The following is a 26727-nucleotide window of genomic DNA, read 5'->3' on the forward strand; positions in this document are numbered from 1 at the left end:
GCCCATCTGGCCGTCCGTGCCTGGTCTGCGCCCAGTGCTAGGAACCCTGATCCTCCACCGTCCTGCTGCTACCATGTCACGACCCTCGGTGCCCTCAACCCTGGCCGCTGCTCTACACGCTGATTCTTTACCACACCACAACACAGTGTGAGCATTCCAGTGCTCTTCCTGCATGTTTTCAAGCTCTTACTCTCACCCAACACTCACCACATCAACATCCCCCAACATTCCACTCTCTCACACAGTGCTGTAAACACCCACACAACACTCCACACTCGCAGGCATGCTCCTCAACACCTGCTCACTTACAAAACACACCACAGAGATCTGGGACCTTGTGTGTGACAATGTCACTGACCTGCTTTTCCACAAGGGAACATGGCAGAAACCTGTATCCGCACATGACATCGCCACAGCCAACCCCCCAGTACCCACCTCCACCTACAAGATTGCAAGGCAAGAACGACTTCAGAAGCCCAGAAGCGGAATTGCCATCATCCACAAAAACACCATAAGCTGCACCACATCCATGGACATGTCATCCTCCAACATGACACATGTTGTTCAAGCTCCACGTCACAACCAACTTCATCCTAAGTGGCACTCATTTACAAACCACGCACCAACTTCAACAACAACATCATAGACTTTGTCGCACCACTCGCCCTTGATGCTAGACATTACATCCTACTCAGAGACCTGAACTTCCACCTGGAAGTCCACACCGACCCCAACTCAAGAGCACTCCTAGAAGACCATGGACGCTTTGCCTCACTGAAAGGGTAAAGAGATCTACCCAGGTTGCTGGACACCTCCTGACCATATATTTTAACAACTTCAGCAATACCTGAGTCGATGAGCCCACACCTGTCCCCTAGAGAGACCACACCCATGTCGAGTTCAGCATTCCTGCCCCGGTCCAACACACACGCACCACTGTCAGACCAGCACACCGAAACAGAAACAGCCTCACTGACAAGGACTGGAACACTCACCAACCAGAACAGAGCAACAGCATCCCCAAAGCCATCAAGAATTTCAGTAATTAGATATCCTCCTGCACCGACATGCTAGCCCCCCTCAAACATAGCAATACAAGATCCAGACTCCAGGTCAGTTGGTACAAGGAGGAACTTAGACTGATGAGATGCCACTGTAAACAACTGCAGCACAAATGAAGAATGAGCAAGGACAATGAAGAAAGAAAAGAGCATTTTCAAATACGCCGTAAGACGCTAAAAACAAATGATCAGGACCACCAAACAAGCTGATCTAGCAGACCACATCCATGCGAGCAACAATAGAAGCAAAGAAATCTTTCCTACAGTGAAATAATTCACCTCATCGTCGGCTGCTCCAACTTGATCATCCCCTAGCAAGACCTTTGCAACAATCGTGCTCAGTTCTTCAGCAACAAAATCACTGCCATTTACAGCAACTTCAGCCAGCAACCGAACCAGACAGACCTCGTCAAATGCCTCCCAATCTTATTCAAAGTACCAATTCTAGTCACTTGGACCATCACCATCCCAGAAGAAACCACCACCACCACCATAAAGTTCATCCACTCAAGGCCCTACCGGATCCCTGCCACCAACACACCTACTTCATAGGACTGCAACCCACGGGTGCCATGCTCACACCCATTCTGAATGTCTCCATCTCTTCGGCGACCTTTCCAGATGCTTGGAAACCCACAACTGTCCTCCCATTGCTGAAGAAACCTTCTGCGGACCCTTCAACACGTGCCAACTACAGACAGATATCCTTTCTACCATTCCTGACCAAGGACTTATAGAAAATCATCAACAGGCACCTCACCGAATACCTCAACAACCACCAACTACTTGACACCACTCTGTCTGGTTTCAGATCCAACCACGGCATGGAAACTCCTCTCATCACTGCCACAGATAACATCTGCATGACTTTGAACAGAGGAGACACAGCAGTCCTCAACCTTCTGAACCTCTCTGAAGCATCTGACATAGTCTCCCACTCCATCCTCATCCAATGCCTACACAAGAGTGGAATCCAAGGACAAGCACTCAGGTGGATCTGTTCCTTTCTGAATTGAAGGACTCAATCAGCCTCGCACAGTACTCCTTGGATGCTCACAACCTCATCTGCGGAATTCTGGAAGGATTCTCCCAGAGCCCAACCCTCCTAAACACACATGATCCCTCTAGCTAGCATCATCCGCTCTCACAATATCCTCCTTTGCAGATGACACGCAACACATTCTCTCCCTCACCGACAAACTGCCCCATACTTAAATCAGGTTCAATACCTGCATGACTGTGAGCACCCACTGGATGAAGACCAGCTGTATAAAGCGGAACATGTAAGACCAAAATTGTGATCTTTGGGAACAGCACATCATAGTGTGCCTCCAACTGGTGGCCAACAGAGCTAGGACTGACTCGCACCACCACCACCCACGCCAAGCACCTCAGGATCATCATCGATGGCAAACTCAACATGACCACCCAAATCAATGCCATCACCCGCTCGCAGGACCTCTGAAACAATCTCTTAATTCTTCAGCAACAGAATCACTGCTATTTATAGCAACTTCAGCCTGCAATTGAACCCGGCAGACCCTGAATATGCTGAGGAAGATTCTCAAATGGCTCCAAATCAGCACATGTCACACATGCCCTGGTCACAAGCCAGCTGGAATATGGGAACACCCTGTATTTGGGACCAACAAAGAACTCACTAGAAAGCAGACCGTTCAGAACTCAGAGGTCAGAATCACTCTCAATCTCCCCTGCCACACTCACATCACAACACACCTGAAGGAGCTCCACTGGCTCCCCATTCACAAACTAGCACAATTCAAAATTCTTATCCACACTTTCAAGCCACTACACAACAGTGGCCAAGCATATCTTATCAATGCATCTGCATTCACAGACCTTCCAGACACCCCCGCTCGCTCAGACTTCTACTTGAACAAATTCCACGCTTACGGAAAGCCAGATCTAGAGGTCAGGCTTCTCCTACATTGCTCTGAAAGCATTGAACGATCTTCCTCTACAAATAAGAACCAACTCCTCACTTGAATTCCGCAAGAAGCTGAAGACCTGGCTTTTCCAGAAGTCCTACTAGGCTCTAGCTGTGACTTACATCTGCTCAACGTCAGAAAACCCTCCCAGAAGACAGTGCGCTCACAAAATAAAGCATAACATAAATTGTCAGGTGCTCTGTATGTCAAGTCATTGGCCAGTTTAACACAGTGTACATTCATAAATGTTAATTCCATATTCCCTCTGCAACACAGATAATGAATGAATGAATGCAGACCAGAGGTAACCACATACGTGAAACAGAGTTTACATTGCATGCTTTACATCACATGCCTTAAAACAGCCGCATTGTTACATCGCAAACCATTACATCGCATGTCGTTACAACGAATTGCTGTAGGGGGCAGAAGTTGGATTTACAATCCAACATCTTCCCTGCTGTTGCACAAACTGGAGTATGAATAGTAAATCATACTATTCCTAAATCCAGCGCGCCCCCTTCAGCAAGTCATTGTAATGACTTGTGATGTAATGGTTTGCGATGTAACAACGTTGTCGTTATAACGACCGTGTTGTAATGGCATGCGATGTAAAGCATGCGTAGTAAAGACGTATATTTCCACATACTTGTGTGGATTTGTACATAACTTTCAAATCATTACTTTTTCCTGTTGTGGGAAACACACCAAGAGGGCACTACATAAATTTGCCTATATTTATAGTATTGCATCTGTTAAAATATTTATCACTGCAAAAATTCTACTGTATTTGAATATTTCAAGAGTACTCTAGAACTACCTTTAAAACTAATACATTTTTTAACCTATTTCTTTATTTTAATAACTGTGTTGTATCACTTCCTCTTCTACTTTTCAAAATGTTCTTGAGCGAAATCCCCAAACTGTTTTCGCACCGAAAGACTCCCGTGCTCCACACATTTCAAGGCTGATTTTACGGCCCGCTACTTTTACATTTTACCAGCACCACAAATTAGAAGGGGTACAGAGAGTAGGAGATTGCAAGCTTTCGTTAATTCACATATTCGAACAGCTCTCATTTCAGTGTGTGGGTTGAAAAGATTTAATAGTGAGTTTGGTGACATGTCACATAGACCTGTGCTTCAGGCGTTTAATGCAATGATCCCTCCTCAAGCCCTGTATGGTTCAGAAGTACTTTGGCTTGGGGGCAAAGTTAATTGGAACGTTGAGGAGGGTAAATGCCTAAAATCCCTACTTTCACTACCCAGCTCTGCAATGGTCCAGGCAATTAGATTAGAGCTGGGTACGACTTCATGGAGTGTAAAGGCCCAAATAAATTTATTAAGGCTGTGGAGTCGACAGGACCCCGGGGGGTGCAGAAGGTCTCCCTCTGGTGTAGGAAGAAGATCGAATCAAGTGATTTAAATTGGGCAAAGGAGTTAAGAAGGAAATTGATTACGGTTGCAGAGAACTTAAAGGTGAGATTCTGCCAACAGTCACTTCAAGCTGAATTTTCCGAGAAGGAGCTCAGGACTCAAGGCCTTGAGCTGTCCAGAATAATTGATCAAGGCTATTTGAGGGGGAAATCATCTGTACAATTTATGTTGACAGCCTGGCAAAATGCACCTTGCTACCCTTATTTGGATACTCTCCCGAATAAGTGGCTTAGATCTGAAGTTTTAAGAGTTAGGATAGGTATTAATCCTTGGCTGTCGAATCAGAGGGAGAAAGTCATTAGGGCTCCACTCGGAGCGGGAATTGTAAATGTTCGCTAGGCATTAAGGGGGATATGCTGCATATTTTGGTAGATTGTATTGCGCTTGTATCTCAGAGTAAATTAGACTTGAGGCCTCTTTTTGTAAAATATAAAATAAGGTCTCGTGCGCATGCGATTGACTTACTCACAGAAATGCCTAATCTAGAGATTGCTATCGTCATTGGAATTTATATGAAGTCTGTAAAAAGCCCTCAGCAAAATACTGTAAAAGTTTTAGATTTATTTTGGATTTTAGTGATTTTATGATGATTATTTATACATTTTAAATTAATATGAATTAAATCTTCCTCCTTGGTGCCATACGGGTAGAATTTTAATGTGTAAGTATGTTTTTGTAACTACTTAGTTAACCGTAGGTTGTATTGGACATCAAAAAGCTTATCCTGGAACAAGAATGTTTTGATGAATACGTTGTTTTTTATCGTGTGTTACTGACTGTGTATTTATCTTTCGTTTCAATATTTTTACCGTGGGTATTGCAGTTTAAAGACTAAGGTCTAAATAAACACTGTTTTTGACTGACTGACTGACATATTCGAGTGCACATATGATTAAAAATAGGAGTATTTGTTGTCGTTATTGCATGTATGTCCTTCCTTCCACCCTATTGTAAATAAATATGCATTGTTTACTAAAGTATTCATGATCACACGGCCTAACAAAGAGAAAGTGTAAATACATGGTAATCTTTAACATTAAAGCATGTGCAGTTGTGCAGTTAACAGAATCGTAAAAAACATGGACGATCTCAAGGAATCCAGCCTGAAATCCATTAAAGACTTTAGGTACGCATCGCCCAAACTCACCTCATACGTTGTCTTTCTTTTATCCAGTCCTGTAAGACCATCTGTGATTCAGCATCCCGGTAAACCTGGGTGAAAAAGGAGAGTTTTATTTCTTAAGACACAGGAAACAGGGTAGTAACAGAACTAGAGTCAGATTTGTACATTGATCAGACGCCGGTCTTTATGAATATTCGTACCGATTAGCCAATGAACAAAATAAATTGAGTGTTTTGACGTATGTGTTTTGTCTCTCTTTCTTATTTTCTTTTTCAAATGAATTTGCAGTGTTCCCATATTTTGAATATGATATAAATGTTGAAAATTACTATGTGATGTCCTTTTGTATGTAGATGATAGTGGTGCACCATACCTATTAAATGTAATTGATTATGTTACCGGATTTGATGGATTTTACAGTAATACTATGACGATTTTTTATTGTAACAGTGTGGTCACATTTGTTTTTAATAAATATAGAATATTTTGAGAATAACTTTGTTTGTGTAGAGGCACTTTAATTGTAAGTGGGGTTTAGATGAATATATGAAGTGGAACTGAGATAGGTACTGCACGATTGGTAGTGCTTTGAAAAGTTTGAAACCAAAGGGAGTATTTACTGGATGTCACAATCAATGCCAAATACTACCAGCGGACCTGGATGCAGCAGGAAGAAGGGTCCATCACATCAGAAGCAAGTTGTAGGCTTCAGCAGTGTATGAGCCGACTTGTTTATGGATGTTAGTAGCAAGCAGTAAGCCACTGACGTTTCATGGGCCTGCTTGTAACCAGAATATAAACTTGCTAGTGTTTTAGAGCATTCCTATTTGTTCTATGTTTTTTTTAATGGCGCAGGCAGCCCACTTTGCTTCTTTTATGGCAGCTGTGCATGGCCTACAGCATTACAAGCAGGACATCACTGTGGAGAGTGTCACTTATGACTTAGTGCTTAGGGTGTTAGACTCTCAGTCTAATACGGTTTCTCCAGGTTCTGCTCCGCGGCATTCCTCTGCTGAACACGTTTTTGTTGGCTTTTTAGGAGTCTAACCACTTTTTCCCTGCTGACCAGTGGTAAAGTGCTTGCACGCCCTCCTTTAAACATGGTAAAATTGCAAATACCAACTTTTCCAGACAGACCAGTGAGGATACATTCTGCCATTAAAGATGTCGATCCACAGTCACTTTTATTGTTTTAGCCTAGAAATATAAGCCAATCAATACACAACGGAAACAAGTTAAACTCTTAGCATGAAGCAACCTAGAAAACTACTACATTGTCAGATACAGAGACACGAATTGATATAATTGTTGCCCCCCTCCCCGAACCCACTCAACATACAAATGAAGAAACATAATTTGTAATAAAAACTAAGTAGTACAGTTCTATTGCAGACGCCTCATGCCTACAAATGTCCTTTCCACTTGTAACATGCAAAGCACATTTTCTAAAGGCTCATAGTTTGGGCCATTATCAAAACACATATCTACATTCTGAAATAATGGTATACCACCCACAGACAAACAGACATTGAATAGCAGCTCCTAAAATAGGGAAAAGTGCAAGCGCTGTAGAAGAATCGGGCACTATGTATACACATAGAATATTGCGGTCCCCACTGTAAACTGAATATCAATAAAGTGCAGGAGATATTTCTAAAATGTTCCTTACCTCGGTTATAATCATGTAATGGATAAAATAGTACATGCTGTTTTTAGATGATTAGCCATCATGTACAGCCTTAAGTGGAGAAGTGTGGCTCACTGGTTAGAGGAGGCAGACCTGGAAGCAGAGGTCAGCCCGGGACCAGGGTTCAATTCCCGGCTCGGTGGGGTCTTGAGTCCTAAAATGTCCATGGACTCGACAATTCTCGCTCCGGTGCCTACTCGATTCATGGGTTCACACTCTGCGACTCTGGGCAATAGCTTGCTTAATCTCCACAACGGCCCCTCGCGGCGGGATGCCTGGCTTTCACCTTGCGGATACCTTGCCTGGTTATCTCACAGGGGAATACCAGGACGAGTTCCCTAAGCAAGCGCTTAGAAACCGCTTGGTGATTTGCGCTATATAAATTCCTGTACATTTACATTTACATTTAAGCTCTTTAAACAGGTGTATTATAGGCCGATTTTATTTAGATGCAGTTCATGATCTATTGTGAATTGATATTTCCTAATACCAACTTGGGTGATCGAAATAACCACATTGTCTGTGGCCCAGCGTTTCAAATGCGTAAATAACAGTCTGAAATACATTCTGCCAATTGCATTGAGTAAGGAGGACAGCTTACAGGATCGTTCTGAGGCCCTTCCTTATGAAGCAGTACGATAATTGCTAACCTCTAAGAGGTTGGAACCTTCTCCTAGAGCCAAATTGCATTGTAGGCCTTCAATTGTGTGGGTACCCAAACAGAGATCGCCATCAGTCTGTGTCTGCTGGTACCAAATAGGGACCAGGGGCTTTATTCAGTTAATAGCGGAGTGTGGCTGTTTGATCCTCCCCTTCGGTAATTCATTGTGTGGCACATCATTCCTTGTCACTATGGGGCCGATTAGGATGGTGGACGGAAAGCGTCTGGACCGCCAGTCTTGCGGGGAGTGATCGTCCGACCGCACCGCAGGGAAACCGGCGGTGCTTTTAAGATTCCCATCCAGCAAAACCCGACTGCGGCGGATGGATGTCTCCAAAGACCGCCGACGGAACCGCAGAAAAACCGACCGCCGCGGACGGAGTGGCCGCGGTAACAGGCCCAACTGCCAACAGTGCAGCGGAGTCCATCCGTAGGCTGGCTGTGGTGTTGCGTGGGCGGCGTGTGCCTGATGCGGGCAGTGATTGTGCTGAGGTGGGACTGGTGTGGGTGCACTTGTGTGTGTTCCTGTCCCCACCAGGGTGTCTGGTGTGGACAGGTACCAGTGTTCATGCATGCTGTAGCGTGGTATGTGTGTATTGCGTGGTATGTGTGTATTGCATGCTTGCGTACCTGCGGCGGCGTACATGACGGTGCATGACTTGCTAGTAGTGAAGTAGGAACAGGACCGGGAAGGCATGTAGGGCTGGGTCCATGGCGCTCGAGACCGTGCGGTGGGTCTTGTGGCAATGCTTTCCCTCTCCGTTGTGGTGCTTCCGCCGTCTATGAGATGGAGGTGTTTCCGCTGCGGTGTTCTGGTTTGTTTGCGACATCGTAATATTGCGGACGGTCGGGACGTCATTCCGCCCGGCGGTGAGCCTGGATTGTCTCCGTCCGCCGTGGTGTCTGTTGTGTTCCCGCGGCGGTTCACGTTTTTACGCGCGGACTGTAAATGTGCCCAGTTCACCTTCCTAATATGGCGGACGGAAGGCCCGCTGCTGGCGGACGATGAGGTGCATTTTCCGCCACCTCCAGCCCAGCGGTCATGCATGCGTCCACCATCCTAATCGGCCCCTAAATTCGAGGAGTATATCAGTATGTTGGACAAGCCATGCTCGATGGGGACACAACCCAGCCTCCTAAAATACAATGGTGATCCGCAACCAGCTGTGCTATACATCTTTGAAAAATAATTATACCACATATCCAGTGGACTATTAGTCTCTAAATTTCTCTTCTCCTTCCGAACCCCATCTGACCAGTTCCCAGAAATTAACAGTGTTAGTTTTGTCTGAGCAAATCTTTGGTGGCCTGCCATGCCTTTATATGCAAGCATCATTTTTTATGTTTTAGAAGACGGCTGTACTACTGTGAGTGCTTTCAAACAAAGTTCCCAATCTGGAACAGTGTCTACATTTCAAAGCTGTTAATAACAATTGCTTACATTTATAGCACTCGGTATCAAACCAGTCAATCTCCAGGAAATTAATGCTATTTGCATGCTTGTAGAATAGAGTAGGTCGCAAGGCACTAAGGGATATAGGTCTGAAGGCATTTTGCATTTCCTAACGGTGCGATTCACAATTTCAGGCTGTTTGGAAATGCAAACGTACGAAAGTAATTTTCGGTGGTGAAAATGCGATTTCTATCTAGTAGAAATCGCATTTTGAATATCGCTAAATAGGAAATCGCAAATGGGGGATTTTCAAATAGCGATTCACAAGCACCATGTACATAGGATTTCCTAATAGTGGATATTCGCAAAATGGTCATTTTGGAAATGCAATTACCATCAATTTGAAACAGGCGGTAACCAGGTGAAAACCGTAAAAAGGCACCCAAAATGCATCAGGCTCTTTCAGAATGGCTGCTCTGTATGTCTTGGCGAGGAGGATGAGGATTTTGGTTGGCAGGCAGGGAATGAGGAGACAGGAGAGGATATTTAGGGTGAGGGTTACCCTGTCTGAACAGACAGGGGAGGAGATATATCAGAATTATAGACTCAGTAGAGAGGCAATCCTGAAATTAAATTGCTGAGTTACAACCCTAGCTTCAGACCCCAACACTCAGAGGCAATGCAATCCCATCACATGTGCAGGTATTGTGTTGTCTACACCTTCTAGCTGCTGGCAGTTACCAGGGGGTCATAACAGTAGCGGTGGATTGGAGTGTAACAAAGTTCATTTTCCAGGTTTTTCCACAAGTTTCTGGGCATCATAGTTAGCAAAGTTAACCAATAATATCTTTTCCAAATACCCCCAATATTTGCAACAGACCAAATTAATGTTTTACTAGGTAGCACAGTGTCCCAATGTTATTTGCTGTGCTGTGTCAATGGCACACATATGCCATATGTCCCATCCCAGCAAACATATTCATCTACAGGAGTAGGAAAAGTTCACACTCACTAAATGTACAGTTTGTGTGTCATGCCTCTTGCATCATAACAGACCTTGTAGCCAGATTCCCAGGCAGCACACAAGATTCCTTTACGTTCCGCCACAGTGGAATACATAACCAACAGTCTCACGTTAAATTTGGCGATGGCGTTTTACTTCGTAAGAGAATTGATGACTCAATGCATATAGTGGTCATAACGGTTTGTGTAATGTGACCTAATGGTTTCTCCTTCTCATGCTCTTTAAGGAGACAGTGCATATGCCTTGCATCTTTGGATTCTGACAACATACTTGAACTCAAGAACCAGAAGTGAAAAGCAGTTTAACAGGACACATACCACAACACAGTCCATAACAGAATGGACCTTTGTATCACTGAAGTCCAGGTTCCACAGCTGTCACAAAACTGGCGAAGCACTACATTACAGATGCGAGATATTGTAAAATCATCACCACATGTGCTATTCTACACAATATCACAATGAGGAAGGGTATGGTCTGCGCAAAATCACCGTAGTGCCCAAATCTAATTCAGATGAGGAATTACCACCACTACAGGTGCAGCAGGACAGGACACGCGCATCAGAGGGTCGTGCATGGCACACACAGATCAGAAACAACTATGTTTGAGGTAAGAAAGATTACAACATCTAAAGAAATTGACATCACACATGATGGTAATGCATGGTGGCCATTTTTCCTCTTGGGACAGCTAGAGCGGCCATTTTAAGATTGCGTGCTCTAGCTTCCCGACTCTCCCACAAGCACTTAAACAGCGTCACTGTGCAGATGCGCAGCAGATGCACGCAGCGGACGTGCCAAGGGCAAGCTCGACGGGCCCGTCAGCATCCAGCGACAGCCACTATGCACCGTCGTTCCTACAGCTCTACGCAATTCTATGATCTGGCACCTGTCCCTCGATGTATACCATTTAGCCGTTTTATGTTCGTCTAAAATGTGACCATGGGGCTCGGGTACACTTACGAAGTTCAGCCCGTGTTTAGGTTTAATGTATCTGGATGGTGGGACATTGATTCCACTTCGAAAAATCTATGTATGATGTAATACGAATTTTCATTAACCCCTTCCATGCTCATGACGAGCTCAGCTCGTCATGCAGTACACTGCTCGTGTGCTCATGACGAGCTGAGCTCGTCATGAACAATGGGATTCAACGGAGGTCAGCATCCTGGATGAATTGCTGTAGCATTGAAGGTGTTAAGAATGTGACTTTATATGTTTTGTAACAATTGAATGTGTCACCACCACACTACAAAATGGATGCTATTGGGTTGTAATAATATGTGCACCTTTTAGTCCCCTCCTTGATTTCCATATCGACTATGTAGTGCCAGCCCTTTCCCACAATCCAATGTGTGACCAAGCTTGCTGTGCAAGCGAAACGCGTAACCTGGTTTAAATCAACCTTTGGTGTATGCAGACCTCCAAGTGATCGCTTTATTTTGTGCATCCAGTGATTCTATGCGTGGCACGCTCCTCCAACTACGAGCGATCCACTGCAGAGGGCGGGGAAAGGCGGAAGGAGCAACAATTCAGGAATAACCTTTTAGCCCATTACACTAGGTCCCCTAGGAAACAAGTGTTCATCCTGTAATTTCAACACTAAGTATAGTGAACAATCCCAGTCAGTCAATTTTATTTCGGCCGTTGCGGCCATAAAAGTATCACATGCATTCAATACAGTACAGACATAGTAAACAATCAATTTTAAAATACAGGCCGTAATAACGTGAACTTTTCATCTTGCAGTCCAACCTTTCTAAAGCTCTAGGGAAGAAAAAGAGTCCACAAAAGTGCATGTGTATTGGGTATAATAAATTAATAACCATCTTACAAAAGCAGGAGCCTAGGATTATTAAAGTCTGCCTAACCCCCAGTTGACAAATAAGGATCTTAAAAGTCCCAGTGCCTAAAGTGCAAAAAGGACCGAAAATGGATTACAAAGATCCAAGAGCCTGTTTGGTTCAAACTATTTAATGCAGGAATAAGACAAATTTAAACATAACAATAAAGTTAAAATCAAGACCAGGAAGTGTAACATCAAAAGTCTATGCCTTAAGAGTTAACGGCATGACCCGTCATGCAGTACAATTCCAACTTTAGTACAATACTAGGTTAATAAATAGATATATGCGTAAAATCATTTAAGATTAAAATACAGAGTGGTTGCATCATTTGCATGGTCAATGTGTGCCTTCTTCTAATCTACATTTTACCTAGAAATTTTGCAGCTGCACAGACATTTAGCATGCTAGAGTCAGATTTTAAGATACGTAACGCATAGCTGTGGCAGCGGGTACCTAGCTGTTTACAGATAGGAGCTATCCACCTGGATCTCAAATGGTGGTATCTAGGACATGCAAAGAGTATATGACTGATGGACTCAGCTACAAGAGAGCAGCTGGGGCAGATCACAGATGCAGAAGAGTGCTGGGACTAGGAGGCAACAAAGGTGTTAAGAGGGAGGGAACCAAATCTGAATTGCATAAAGAGTTTCCTATCCTATTTGTAATAACCTCCAGATATTGCTCAAAAGTGCCTTCCAGTTTGAACTCCAGCAAGTCGAGAGTTAATGGGCCCCCAGTTGGGTGGGAAATCTGGGACTGCTCCACCTAGTCCCAGGAGTGTTTCTTAAGTTGGGCTTTGGTTGGAAGAGATGCTGGAGTGTCGATGACCCACATGCCTTCCATCCTTAGAGTGGACAACAGGAATTTCACCCTGGTTATCCAGATAATTTTCTTGTGGCGATCTAGCGCATAAACTTCATCCAGAACAGCAGCATATGGGTGTAGCTTGGTGGTTCTTTTTAGACATAGCCAAAAGAGCAAAGGGCGTAACAGCTTTTTGCACAATCGTAGATCTACCCAGATCAAAATCTCAGCGGTTGCTGGGGGGTACTTTATGGGAGAAAACAAAGTGATGTATTTTCGGTCACTAAGAGTGCGTCCAATTTGTCAAACCTCCAGAGTTCCGCCCCATATAAAGCTGCTCCCACGGCTTTGTGATTGTAAATACAAACAGGAGCAGCTATCGGCTTACGCAATGAGATCTTATGCTCCTTGATCAAGGCCCACGAGATACGCCTTAGCTGAAGGTTCTGCCTCTTTACATGAAATCTCTAGGAGAGGTCGTCAGAGAGCGTGATACCCAAATAATCAAAGGTACTCACTCTCTCTAGTGGTTTCCCCTCTAAAAAAAGCTTCCCCTTAAAGGATCGGGGAGTGTTGATCATTAGCAGCTTAGTCTTTGCTGTGTTTATCTCAAGCCCTCTAAATGCGCAAATGGACTTGAAGCATTTTAGAAGAGATTGCAGGCCACTCGGGTCTTGGAAACTATCAAAATGTCGTCTGCAAAAAGTAAGGTTGTTACCTTAACACCCCCAGGGTCGGCGCATCAGCTGGGCTCTCAGCGAGAAACTGGACTACACCATTAATGACGTACCCCTCTATCTACCCTAATCGAATCTGACAATTGACCTGGATTACTTCAATGTACCCTTGCATAGTTGTTCTCATGCAAACAAATGGTCAATGACAGAATTTCAGATGGAATGCCCATTTCCTTCAAGACACACCAAAGTTTGCGTCTAGGAATAAGGTCAAAAGCAGACCGTAAATCAATGAAAGCTAAATATAGGCTTCCCTTAGAGATTGTCACTGTCTTCCATGTTAGTAATAGGAACCCAAATCCTGATTAACAGTGCTGACTTTCTGTCGGAACCCGGCTTGAAAAGGAGTCAGAATGTTATTGTCTTCAATCCATGTATGAGAAGTGCTCGGATAACGAACAGATCATCCAGTCAATGTTCTTCTTTTAAATTCCATGGAACTGCAGGGTATTGGCCCAATCACCAGATCCAATTTGTGTTCCTGGAAATGCCATGCACTAAAAGGGATGTCATCTGCCAGCACTTCAATCTACATTGTCCCATCCAGTCAGAATAACATTTCTACTGTTTTTCACAAGTCACAGCCATCTGTGGGGAATGGATAACTCCAGGGAGAGCCTGGCATAAAATCCAGCCAGCAGAATTGGAAGCCCTACTCATGACCTCACCCTGGTTACCGGCCCGCAACTTAGAGCAAAGAGTAGAAAACTTTTCCAGCGGATAGGTGCAGCTTAAAAGATATTCTGGCCACAGTTAAACAAAAAGCTGTATTTAAAAAAGTTTCCAAGCCCTGGTACAACGAGACCCTTAAAGCCTCCAGACAAGAATGTCGCAGACAACAACAGAAATGGAGGAAAAGATACAAGCTCAAGGAAAATACGGATTACAAACTTAAACTAGACGAACATAAAAAATGTATTACAGTGGCGAAAATACTTTACTGCTCGGAGCAGATAAAATTAGCATGAGATTCTAATAAAACCGTATTTCAAGTCATCAAAAACCTTGTAGTCCCAGTCAATCACAACTCATCAGCTAATAGCCAAGATTTTTGCGACGCCCTTGCTTGTTTCTTTCAAGAGAAGGTAATAAATATCTTTAACAATTTTTCAACAGGCAGGTTAAGCGCACAATCAGAGACTTAAATTCCAAAATTAGAGACAGGTCAGGCCAAGTTCTCAGTCTTTAAAACCCCAAGTTAAGAGCACCATTAGGAGGCTTATCACCCTGGTCAAATTGGGTGCCCCCCAAGATCCATGTCCACCCAAAATAATGCATATGGCCCCAGCTAAGGTGGCACAACACCTCTCGCAGATTTTTACCACAATGTTCAAAGAGGGAGTTTTTCCCTTGCACTGGAAATCCACCTCTGTTCTGCCCCTCCTAAAAAAGGCTAACCTTAGTGCCTTAGACCTGAGCAACTATCGCTCCATTTGCAGGCTCCCTTCCACCACCAAGTTGGTGGAGAAAGTAATGAATTAACAGTTAGCCGTATTAGTATATAAGAACTGCGTGCTGGATGATACCCAGTTCGGGTTCAGAACAAATCACAGTACTGAGTCAACGCTGGTGTTAGCCACAGAGGAAATTCTAGAAACCTTAGACAGAAGAGGGACTGCAGCTCTGGTCCGGCTAGATCTCTCCGCTGTATTTGACACGGTCACCCATGATATCCTGGTTGACTGTGTGCGGAGGTTGGGGATAGAGCACACTGCACTTAATCTCCTACAATCTTTCCTTGAGACCAGGCAACAGAGAGTAGCGCTCATTATGTTCACTTCTAAATTCTTCTCCTTGCCCTGCGGAGTCCTACAGGGCTCATCATTGAGCTAGATGCTGTTCAATTTATAAGTCACGGCATTAGCCAAGCTCATTAAATCCTTTGGCCTCTCTCTAGCTTCTTACGCAGATGCCACACAAATTGTGGTGTCATTGTCGAAAGGCAACCAATTCGGGTTTCGTATTCAGGACATGTACAAGCGAGGTCAGAAAGTGGATGGATAATAATGGCCTGAAGCTAAACTCACTAAAAACTGAGGTTATTCTATTTGGCAATAATATATCATGCAGGGCACTAGGATGGTGTCCCCCTGAACTAGGCTCCCTTCTGAAACCAGTGATCACATTTAGCAATCCTGCTACATTGAAGGAAGTGCCCCGATGAGGGACACCCAGGTCACTCGCGACCACCTCTCAGCCTTCCATACAAATGAAGAGTCGGTCAGACAGTAGAGAATACAAACCAAGTATATTTTACTTGGGTATACTCGAGCAGCGTCCAGTCTGACCAGCCTCCTGGGTTTGCTGCAGAGGGACTGACTTCAGCAAACATACGGATACATTATGTATGTTTCTTAATCAAGAATGTCCAACCCCAATTGAAATCTACTAGCAGGTGCAGCTAAAAGAAAGAAGTACAGTAAAACGAGTCTCGACTCTGAGATCGGGCACACATTATCTATTGCCAAGGTAGTTCTGTTCGTGTCTATCGCTAGGCTAGTGAGAGAAAGCCTCTATCTGTGGGAAAGGAATACGTTAATAAGAACAGTGTATTCATTAGCAGAGCAAGGTCTAACCTTGGCGAAATGGATATTTCCACAGCCTGCTTCTCGAATCAGAGAATACATAGCTGACAACATGATTCAAAATGGCGGCTGAACATAAAATGGTGCTGCGAATGCTAACTTAACACGAGAACAAACCACAAACTAAATAGCAAAACATTTTTATTTTCATCAACATGAGGAGCTGATGCTTAAAGATCAAGTTAATAAAGTCACATCTGCCTCCTGTTCTTTGAGGATAGCTAAGAAAATTTAAAGATTTCTCCCTGCAGATCTCTTGTAAACAGTAGTCATCACTCTTGTACTCACAAGACTTGAGTAGTGCAATAGTCTGTACCTCAACCTATCACCGGGTTCCCTGAAGAAGCTTCAGACCCTGCAGAATGCAGAGGCTCGATTCCTTTTTAAAATTCCCAAATTATAATCAGCAAGAGGGGCATCAGGAAACTTCACTGACTGCCAGTTAAGCAGAGTATCAGGTTCCAAGTACTCTGTATGGCCTATAAATCACTGCAAGACCATGGTCCATCACTTTATATGGATAAGCTGAGAAGGTATATCTCAGGGCGGACCCTGCGGTCAGTTTCAACTAGGAATTTAGTAGTCCCCTCTTTCAGAAGAACAACCTGGGGTAGAAAAAGCTTTTTGGGACCACTGGAATAGCCTACCCATGGAACTTAAAACTGGTCCATCGTTATCGGTTTTCGGAAAATCTATGAAAACGTGGCTCTTTGCACAACAATAGGAGATGGGCTCTATCCACGGAGTATCAAGGTCCATCACGAGGACAACAGAATCTGCAACTTCTTTTTGTCTCTTTAGCACTAAGATGCCTCCGGGCAGGAGTATGTGCTTAATAAATCTTTCATTCATTCATTCATAAGAATGTATAGATTTGTGTCCTTTTGACTCAGAATCATCGGGACACTGGTTGGCCTACTTGAAATATTCCATTGAATGGTTTTCTCCGGTATCTTCACATAACTCATTCCTGCCCCCGCCAGCGACAGGTGTGCATAGGGGACTTATTTTATAAATGTATGTTGAAAGTATTTGTCCCTCTTGCATGCCAGGTTCATGGTCTTTCCTTTCTTGCAACAGGATTATGCCTCTGTCAGCATTTGGTTCAGGTTAAAGATGGGCATGGTGGACTATTTTCCAAGGATCCTTTAATAGTTCACCTTTGTTTTTCTGATGAAACCCTGTGATCAGCTCTCTGCTGCATTGTAACTACGTTCGTGCTGTAGAAATACTAAATACATAAGCACATCAGTCTGCATCGGAGTGCTCTGGGGTCTGAATTGCGATACAGATGTTCATTTCAATTGCAGGGTTGATTTTCTAATAGGGCCTACAGCCACCACAAGTCATTCAGGGTACCTTTTTGCCCTCTTCTGATCATTGATAGATAGTTCAGTGTCTTTGGAATCCACTGACTTATTTGGTTAAATCAGTAAGATTTGCTTCTGTCTAGAGAAGCCCCACTGGCTTTTCCAAATTTCTGGAGGGTCAAGTAGTACTTTTGTGCACAAACTATATGAGAAATAAAACTGGCATAGTTCAACGATTGGCACAATCTATTTATTTCTCAACTGTTACCCGTTTGTCAGTCTCTTATGGACACACATAAAGCTAGTATTTTCCTTCTGCTTCTTATGAGACGTGAGGATTGTGCAGTCAGTTCAGTATAGTCAGGAATTAATTTTTGGGGCAGACAGGACAAAGCCTAGGTTTTTGTCCTGTTTCTTCTGTGGGGAGTTTTGTGGTTGGCCATCACCCTCTTAGGATCTACTGTTTGCCTTTCCTCCTTAACCTTTTACCCAGAGATTCCGGAGGGTAATGCTTTACTCACATAAGATTCAGGCTTCACTGAAACTTACTGTGAGTTGAGTCTACGATAACCATGGAACCACCTTTCCTCAATGATACATTCGATACTCTGCAGCACTCTTGTAGGGTGGATCTGAATAAATGTTGCAGTTATTTAACAAGTGTTTTCAATGTTAATCTATCTTTGACAACACAATGAAAACAACTAAAGTCCTGTCGAAAATAGAGATGGTAAGAGTAACCTTACTCCACTTTCCATTCTGTTCACATTTCTCATGTGAGGATTCTTTCTTGCAGTGACAGAGAATTTAGCCTATTTCTACTTCCAATGGCCTCTTTATGCTTGATTTCACCCTTATGGAATTATCCAATGGAACCTTAGAGGCATTCCTATCACATTTCCTCCCCTAAAGTGTTTTTCTACTTTGCTTATATTACCCTGCCCATGTGTTGGGTGAGTAAAACTCTGCTTAGTGCAGGCATCCTTACTTTTGTATATTTACGGTTCAAAGGAGGCAGGCTTGGGTCCATACTTTGGCCTATTGATATTTCCATTCTTATGGTTGGAGGTTACTCCCATAATTTTGTTTTCATCGGAGTTTTTTTTGTACTACCAGGAGGTGTTTTGGATGGGACAACTATATCTAACCACTCTCATGAAACGCAACTGATTACCAGTCACTACAAGATTTATATTCAAAACTGCCTGCATAACCCACAAATCTCTACTCTGAAAAAACAGTCCACCTTGCAAACAAACAAACTATCAAAAGCTGGTCAAAAGACACCTCTCAGAAGCTCGAACAGCCTGCTCTTGATCCCACCCAAATTTATGAAAGGAAAACCTTGCATCCACTCTTTCTCCGGGAACACTCCCAGAATCCGGAACTTGCTGTCTCAGGATTTACGTGACAATCCATCATCCCATCACTTCAGGAAGAAACAAACTTTCTTCTCAATAAATACCTACACCCTCCCCCTTAAGCAATCTGACTGGCCTAATACTCCTGCCCTGCACTCTCGAACTAAATCTGAGCATCACAAACTACTACCTTGGGGAAAAACTATACTGTTGCTCTCCCCACCTTCGCAACACCCTACCGTATCTACCTCAGAAGTATATAGTCCACATATCCTAATATGTACAGTGTACCTCTAGCATATACTGTTGCTATGTATTTGTATTAACTCCATGTATTTATATTTACTCCATTTGTAACTCATGTAACTGCTGCACTTCGCAACACCCTACTGTAACTACCTCAGAATTATATCATCCACATATCCTACTGTCTATCGTATACTTTCATATGTAACTCGTGTAACTGCTACTTTTCCAACTCTGAAAAGTGTTCAGATACCTTTGGGTCAAGTGTGCACTATACAAAACTCAATAGATAAATAAGTGGTTGGCTTCAGTTCTGAAAGTATGATAATTTTGGTTTTCTATTGTTTGGAGAGATTACTGATCTTCTTGCACTCTGGGCATTAGGCTGATTGATTGACTCTTTCTAATATTCACATTCAATACACAGGCAAGTTAAGTTGTCTGCCTCATGAGCGAATTGATGGTGCTTTCCCATTTTGTTTTCCATATGCTTTTGATGTGATGGGTATATATGGAATTTCTAGCACTAGTGGTCTAGTACGGCATTTTTTTGTTTTAAATGACTGACCATTTTCTTTGAGTAATGCATTCTTAGAGACATAGTACTGCATTGTTTTAGATTTCTATATGCCTTGCAATCAGACTAGCTGATTGCAACAATGGCATACTATGTGGGTAGATCCTAATCATTGAAGGAATGGGACGAGGAAGTAGATCAGGAGATAATGTTTACATTACTTAATGGCAATCATAATTAAACAGAGTAGTCTTTGTTCCTCCCAGTATTTATGAATTACCTGCCCACAGGAGAGGCTTCTTCTACAATCCTGGAGTTTAGCTTGGTATTAACAGGAGGAGGTTTGTGAGCAATCCTTTTTCAAGGGCCACATAAGGCATGTGGGAGGAGTGTGGTAAGACTCCCTTTTCCAGGAAGTATGGAGAAAAAGAGAACTTTTATATGGGGTACTGAAAAGGGAGAAGCGGGCTTCTCGTAAATACTGGGAAGAAAGATTTTGAGTAATGAAGATTACTGTTAAGGAATCAAATATTACAGTAACATAGCTGACATGGAGGATTGCTACTCTATCCTAACAGGCCGGTTAGACAGCCAAGACATTTCCTTTGTCAATGTTTACGCCCCTAATGCTGACCAATACGTGTTTTTTGATAAGTTGTTACGAGTTCAGGATCTTCTGTTGCCTTAGGCACTTATTATTGGTGGCAATATTAATTTTGTGGCCAATACTAACTTGTATCGGCTCCCACCAACAACTTCGGGACTCTCAAAACTGTCCGGTTGACAAAGAAATTCACCTCTTGGCAACGCCACAGGGTCTGATGGATGGCTTGTGACATTGCCACCCACAGGACCGGGATTATTCCTTCCACTCGAACATGCATGCCCTCCTTGTACACCTCAAAACCTTATTATGCTCACCTAACATGCTTGGGGCCATCACAGCTGTTGAATACCAGGCTAGGTCTATATCCAATGAATACCAGGCTAGGTCTATATCCAATGAATACCTGGCTAGGTCTATATCCAATCACAACCTCTTGTTCTTGACATTGCAATGGGGTTGAAGTGCACCTGTATACCGAGCTGGCGTCTGAAAGTGGTCAATCTGGAAGATCAGGCATTCCGCATGATGATTAGGGAAGGGATCCGATACTTCTTTGATGAGAATGCAGGCTCTGCCTCTACTCTGCTCATGGAAAGGGAAGCCTTCAAGATTTCTGGGGGCAATGCCTGTCGGAATCTGAGGGGGTGCGGCGGACCCTACTGAGAGACATTGTTACTCACAAACAACCTGAGGGATCATGAGTGCCTATGGCCAGAGAGGCCGGACCACTAGCAGGTGGTTTTAGAGGCAAAGGAGAGGGTGGCAGAACATATGGAGTGCCTCGACTGTTTTGATTATAAAGTTGACATGTTTGGAAGCACGCTGAAGGGGACAGGTCGAGTTCCTTTCCTTACATGGCTGCTGAAACCCGCTAGGCAAGGCTTGTCAACCCTGGAGGTGGGGACGCCAACGGTGACAGCCTGTATATGTAGGGCAAGATAAATTAGTCCTTTCCTGTGATGATTTCTATTCCAAACTTTACGCAGCAGTGGATGCAACACAAGACTGAACCATCCATGGATTGTTACCTTACCTTCCGCCTGGCAGACATCAGAGATGGTGGAGGCGCTAAGAGAGGATGTCTCAGAGGAGGATATCCAGGCTGACGTCCAAAGAATGGCCCAAGGGAGGGCTTCAGGGACGAATGGCCCTCTAGTGGAGTTCTATGCAGCCTACTTTGACCCCCTCGCTTGACTGCATTATAACAGCAGGCACTCACAGCTAAGGTACTACACCCCTCACTTTGCAGGAGGGCCTTATTGTCCCCTTGCTCAAGCCGGGGAAACCTGCTACTGATGTGGAGACATGCAGGCCACTGTCAATGTTGAACATTGAACTATAAATCCTTAGTGGGGTTTCGGTGCAACAAATACTGCTGTAGGGAGGCTAAATGTACTTAGTAGATTTCGATGACGCATTCTTTTCTCATCCCCATTGCTCAGAGACAGAAAAAAATCTTAAGATTAGAAAGTTTAAAAGAGGGTTATCAATAGAGATTTGTCTTACAGCATGCAGTAGACTACTTTTTTGTGTTTTCTCCCAATGCATGATGATTAATAGCTACTGAATAATCTTCCTCAGTGTTCACACCCCCTCTGATGTGAATAGTCATCTGGTACTCCAGAAGCTACACAATACAAGTCAGCTTTCTGGTGATAATGGATGACTTTGTGTTCATAGTACCCAATGCACACAAGTCTTATCGAGGACTGTATCAGAGAGTAGTTGTGCCACATAATCTGGAGGATAAGCTGATGCTGATAACCACAGCCCTGTTTTTTCTCATTTGGGGTGCCCGGAAAAAAGTTTCCTAAATGAATGCATTTTCAGCTGATGTTTTACTTCAGTCAGTGATAACCAGTCAATGCTGGTTTGGTGGCAGCCCACACGGATAACTAGGCACACTACAAAAGTAACTCCACACAAGGTTATATAAAAGATAGCCTTTGCATTATCCAAAACTCATTAGAATCATAATCACACAATATACACTGCGCCAACGGGCACCAGGTAATAATTTACAGGGTATTATATACATGGCAAGGCCAATTGGGCCACTTTCAGAACCATCACAAAGTACAAGTAGTAGAAATAACATTACCAGTAACTACTGGCAAAATACTGTACTCGGCATGATCACTAGCAACATAAACGCATTATGTCTGCATCACATTAGGCATAAACCACATTATGCATAAATCGCATTTAGGAGTGCACCGTAGTAACACTCCCCAGGTGCATACATCCCCTTCAGCATACACACATTATGGGCAACCTTTGGGCCTTGTGCCCTACCAGGACACAAAAATAAACCCAGGCCAACTGGCCTTCTCTGGGTCTCAAATGCACTCTGTCCCAAATGTCAGGGCTTGCAATTATAGGGCCTCCCAAGAAGCACCCTGCCAAAGCAGCAAAACCAAGGTGCGCAATGCACTGGGAGTGGGGGAGTGTATCTCACTCCTTCCTTTGATACTCCAATTAACATGCCCCCGTTGTTGCAGCTGCCAGCGCTCTCACGGTGCAGCTGAGAAAATGAGGCCTGGCACAACTGAGCCCCTTAAGCCCCACTGGGACTCCCAAACAAAGTGCCCCTCTCAAGGCAGCTGCCCGTGCTCCCACGGTGCAGCTGAGCAGCATCAGCTTTGGCACTGCAGTACCTGCCTGGAAGCACGGAGGAATCCCCACTCCGGGATTCTCTCCAGACACGTCGCAGCCTTGCACTGCAGGCCACCCACGCTTCCTGGAATAAAGGTATAGCGCTCACGAGGTGCTAAGCCCCCAAAAGTTTCAGGGCAACGGCTGGGCCCAGGCAGGACAGCTCACAGGGCCCTCCAGCAGGGAGGCAGTCCCTTGTTACGGTAACTCTTGGGGTCCAGCAGCAGCAAGTCCCCAAGTAGCACACCTTAAATGGGGTCACAGTCCCAATATTTATAGGACATTTTCCTTTGTCCGCGCTGGCACAGGGCTTGGGGGAACCAGCCTCAACTGGTTCTGGGGGGGGCGGGGGGAGTTGAAACACTCTGTTTACCAGGCTTCCACCCTCCTTTGTTAGATGGGGCTCGGTCTTCAGACACACCATAGGGAGGCGGAGCCACCATTCACCTAGGCAGGCACAGACCTATTCAAGATCAGGGGACTACTCTCCCCACTACTCCAAATGCAGATCTTCTATTCAGCCTAGCTCTGACTCACCCTGCCCTCCCTGGAGCCACACACCTCACCAGCCCCTGTCACTCCAGAGCCAGACATGCAATACACATCAGGCAGGTAGACACATAGAACACAGAAATGCCAACTTCTAAAAGTGGCATTTCTAAAATAGTGATAATAAATCTGCGCACACCATTACGCAGCATTTATTTTTACTATTCCAAAAATACCAAACTTGAACACGCTGCTCTTATATCAGGAATTACCACTGAAACACTTATCAAGGAATCCCCAATGCATTCCTATGAGAGGGTAGCCTCACAGCAGTGAGAAACCAAAATGGCTGTTTGTCACTACCAGGACATGTCACACACCATGTCCTACCTTTTACCTACAATGCACCCTGCCCATAGGGCTAGCTAGGGCCTACCTTAGGGGTGACTGACATGCAGTAAAAAAAGGGGGGGTCACAGACGTGGCACACACTTTAGGTACCACGTCACAGCGGCAGTAAAACTGCGCGCACAGGCCCTGCAGAGGCCTGAGACAGGTTTAAAAGGCTACTTTGGTGGGTGGTGCAATCAGCGCTGCAAGCCCACTAGTAGCATGTAATGTACTGGCCCTGGGTATCTAAGATACCACTTTACAAGGGACTGACAGGTAAATTAAATACGCCAAACAGGTGTAGACCAATCTTACCATGTTTACCACAGACAGCACATGCACTTTACACTTGACAGCAGTGCTAAAGTGCCAAGAGTTCTAAAACCACAAACACCATGTCAGAAATAAGGCTAGGAGGAAGGCAAGAAGTTCAGGGATGACCCTGCAAAAAGGGCCAAGTCCAACAGGCTGCTATCTTAGTTTTCACTTAACAAGACATGAAAGTCTCATTTTGCAATTGATTACAAGGTAAAGAAACAGCAGTTCTGGAAGACATGATCAGTAACTCCAGGAAAGTCAGAATCTTTGAGGTGCTTTAATAACGTTAAGTGCTATATGGTCAACGTAAACATACAAATGAAGCCAATATATGATGTTTCCAATACGGATGAGTTTGCCATAGTAATGGGTTTGTGTTTTCATTACTGGATGGCGGCAACAACACCACCAATCAGTTATAATTCATCATGGCCCAAATATATAGAAGCTATGTGACTCCAAGCCAGTAGAAGACAACTTCCAGTTCTGGTCTTTCCTCTTACATGTATGTGCAATTTAGCACCTAGCTTTTGTAGCACTGAGACAACTGTACCAATTTCCTTAAATTAATAACTTGTACAAATAAAGCCAGAGTTTGATAGTTTGTGAGCCAGAGAAATTGAGTAACCTGGTAATGATCTCTGCAAAACTATACATGAGCAAAACCAAAGACAAGGAAAGTAAAAAGGCAACCAGGTTTCATGTAACGAATGAATGAATAAATAAATAATTTTGCGAGATTAAATTAAGATTTTTGCAAAAGCAGGTTGAACAATCATGTAGCATACAAGTGCTAATACCGCAGCACGGTGTCTTACAACAACCAATAATCTGTATTACATTAACATGATTGAAAAGAGATCCTCAGTTTACACATTCAACTAGTTTTTCTCCCTTCTAATGTACCGTGTTAAAAAAAAAGCTGCTTTGATCGGATGTGCAAACTATTAATGTATTATTAAGAATCGGACGATTTCATGTAAGGTCCTTATAGGATGTATACTGGCTTCAGGACAATAGATGAAGGAAATATGAGTCAAAATAACATCTTATTTTATCATAAACACGCTTGTTAAATCTGATCTAATAAAAGGGTATGTTAGAAGCAGTATATTTCACGACTGCCTTTTGTACAACACTGTATAATTTGTGATGCCTGGATGTGAGATTCACATGGATCAGTGTCATTCTCGCCCCAATCGCTGTTTTGATTGGTAAATGTCAGTCCACTTCGTGGGATGTTTAGTGATTGTTCGCGATGTTTCTGTGCAGTGGCGGAGCTTAGTCAGTAAGATTTGGGGGGTGGAGGGGAGCTTCAGACAAACAGGCTGGCATAATGTTTAGATACGTTATAGGATAAACAGAGCACATGAGAGGGGCCTAAGGGGCAGTGGAGAGGGAGAGGAATGCGAATTGATAGGAGTACTAAGATAGAAAATACAATATTTTGTAAAATAACCAATATTTTAAGGACTTTCAAAACAGAGTTGTGTAATTTAATACAGTAGGCACACGGAATTGGGAGGCAAAATCATTCATTGATAATTTGGTTCACAGGTTCTTTTATGAAGAGCCACCGTCACGTACTTAATTAGCTTGGTCTGGTTCTACCTTTTGGCAGAGGCCACTGTGTGCAAGTCCAACGAAGTGGCAAATCACTGCTGTAAACTCTCGGGGCCACTCCCTAAAATGCGGTTCCCGTCCGTGTATCCCAGTAAACGGCCCAGAATCCTGAGCTGCTCCGAGCGAGTACACTCACAAATGCTCTTTGTTATAAGTTGTACATGGTATCAGATCGGATGAGGGATGGTGGTTAATTTATTAATGATGCAGAAAGAACTGGCTGTATCCCCAAGAGTGGGTAAAGTATTCGCATTTCTTCACAAACCTGCATGCGCTCCAGTAATCCCGTCAGGCCCTGCAGCCAAGTCATGTTCTCGATATATTGCTCTGTGTTCATTATTTTAATCTCGTATCTTAATTCAGGGATGATTGCCCCGGTTCGCCAGCCATGCTTTAAAGTCAAGTCCTGTTCACACAAAAAAACACAAAAACAAAGATACCAGCATTAGTTATAGATAAGGAATTATTACTCCGTTCTGGGCAAAAAACAGTGTTGACTTCTGTGTTCCCATGACGGCACAGGGAACGGTGTCAATGTCTACTAACGGCAGCCCTAGCACCAGGACTAAGATTGCGGCCTCCTTTTGATCGTGGGGGCCACGTCGATTACACCCTGGCCACACCGGTGAGTTTTTGATCGCGGGGGCCACCTCGATTACACCCGTGGCCACACCGGTGAGTTCCTTTGATGGGAGACACCCCGCTCAGTCTAGAATGCAGCAACTAGATTGATACTTGACATCCCCAGACATGAGGCGGTCGCCCATAGATTGGAAGGTCTACATTGGCTTCCAGTGGCCAAAAGGATTATTTTTAAATCTCAATGCCTGGCCTTTAAAGCATTAAAAGTCATTGGCTCGCAGTTTTTGAAGACGCATTTGAAATGGTATACACCAGGTAGGAG

At 43.9% G+C, this 26727-nt stretch overlaps 1 protein-coding gene across 2 annotated transcripts in view; it reads right to left on the reverse strand.

The window, feature by feature from the left end:
* NT5DC3 (5'-nucleotidase domain containing 3) overlaps nucleotides 1-26727 on the reverse strand; it is a 377890-nt gene that overhangs the window by 59881 nt on the left and 291282 nt on the right. For both annotated transcript variants that reach the window (XM_078674858.1, XM_078674850.1), the window contains exons 12-13: nucleotides 26089-26229; nucleotides 5594-5658 (exon numbers count right to left, since the gene is read on the reverse strand). In XM_078674858.1, coding sequence (XP_078530984.1) covers nucleotides 5594-5658; nucleotides 26089-26229 — 206 coding nt within the window. The remainder of the gene's footprint in view (nucleotides 1-5593; nucleotides 5659-26088; nucleotides 26230-26727) is intronic.

Source organism: Lissotriton helveticus, chromosome 1_1 (assembly GCF_964261635.1).
Source record: "Lissotriton helveticus chromosome 1_1, aLisHel1.1, whole genome shotgun sequence".
NCBI lineage: Eukaryota > Metazoa > Chordata > Amphibia > Caudata > Salamandridae > Lissotriton > Lissotriton helveticus.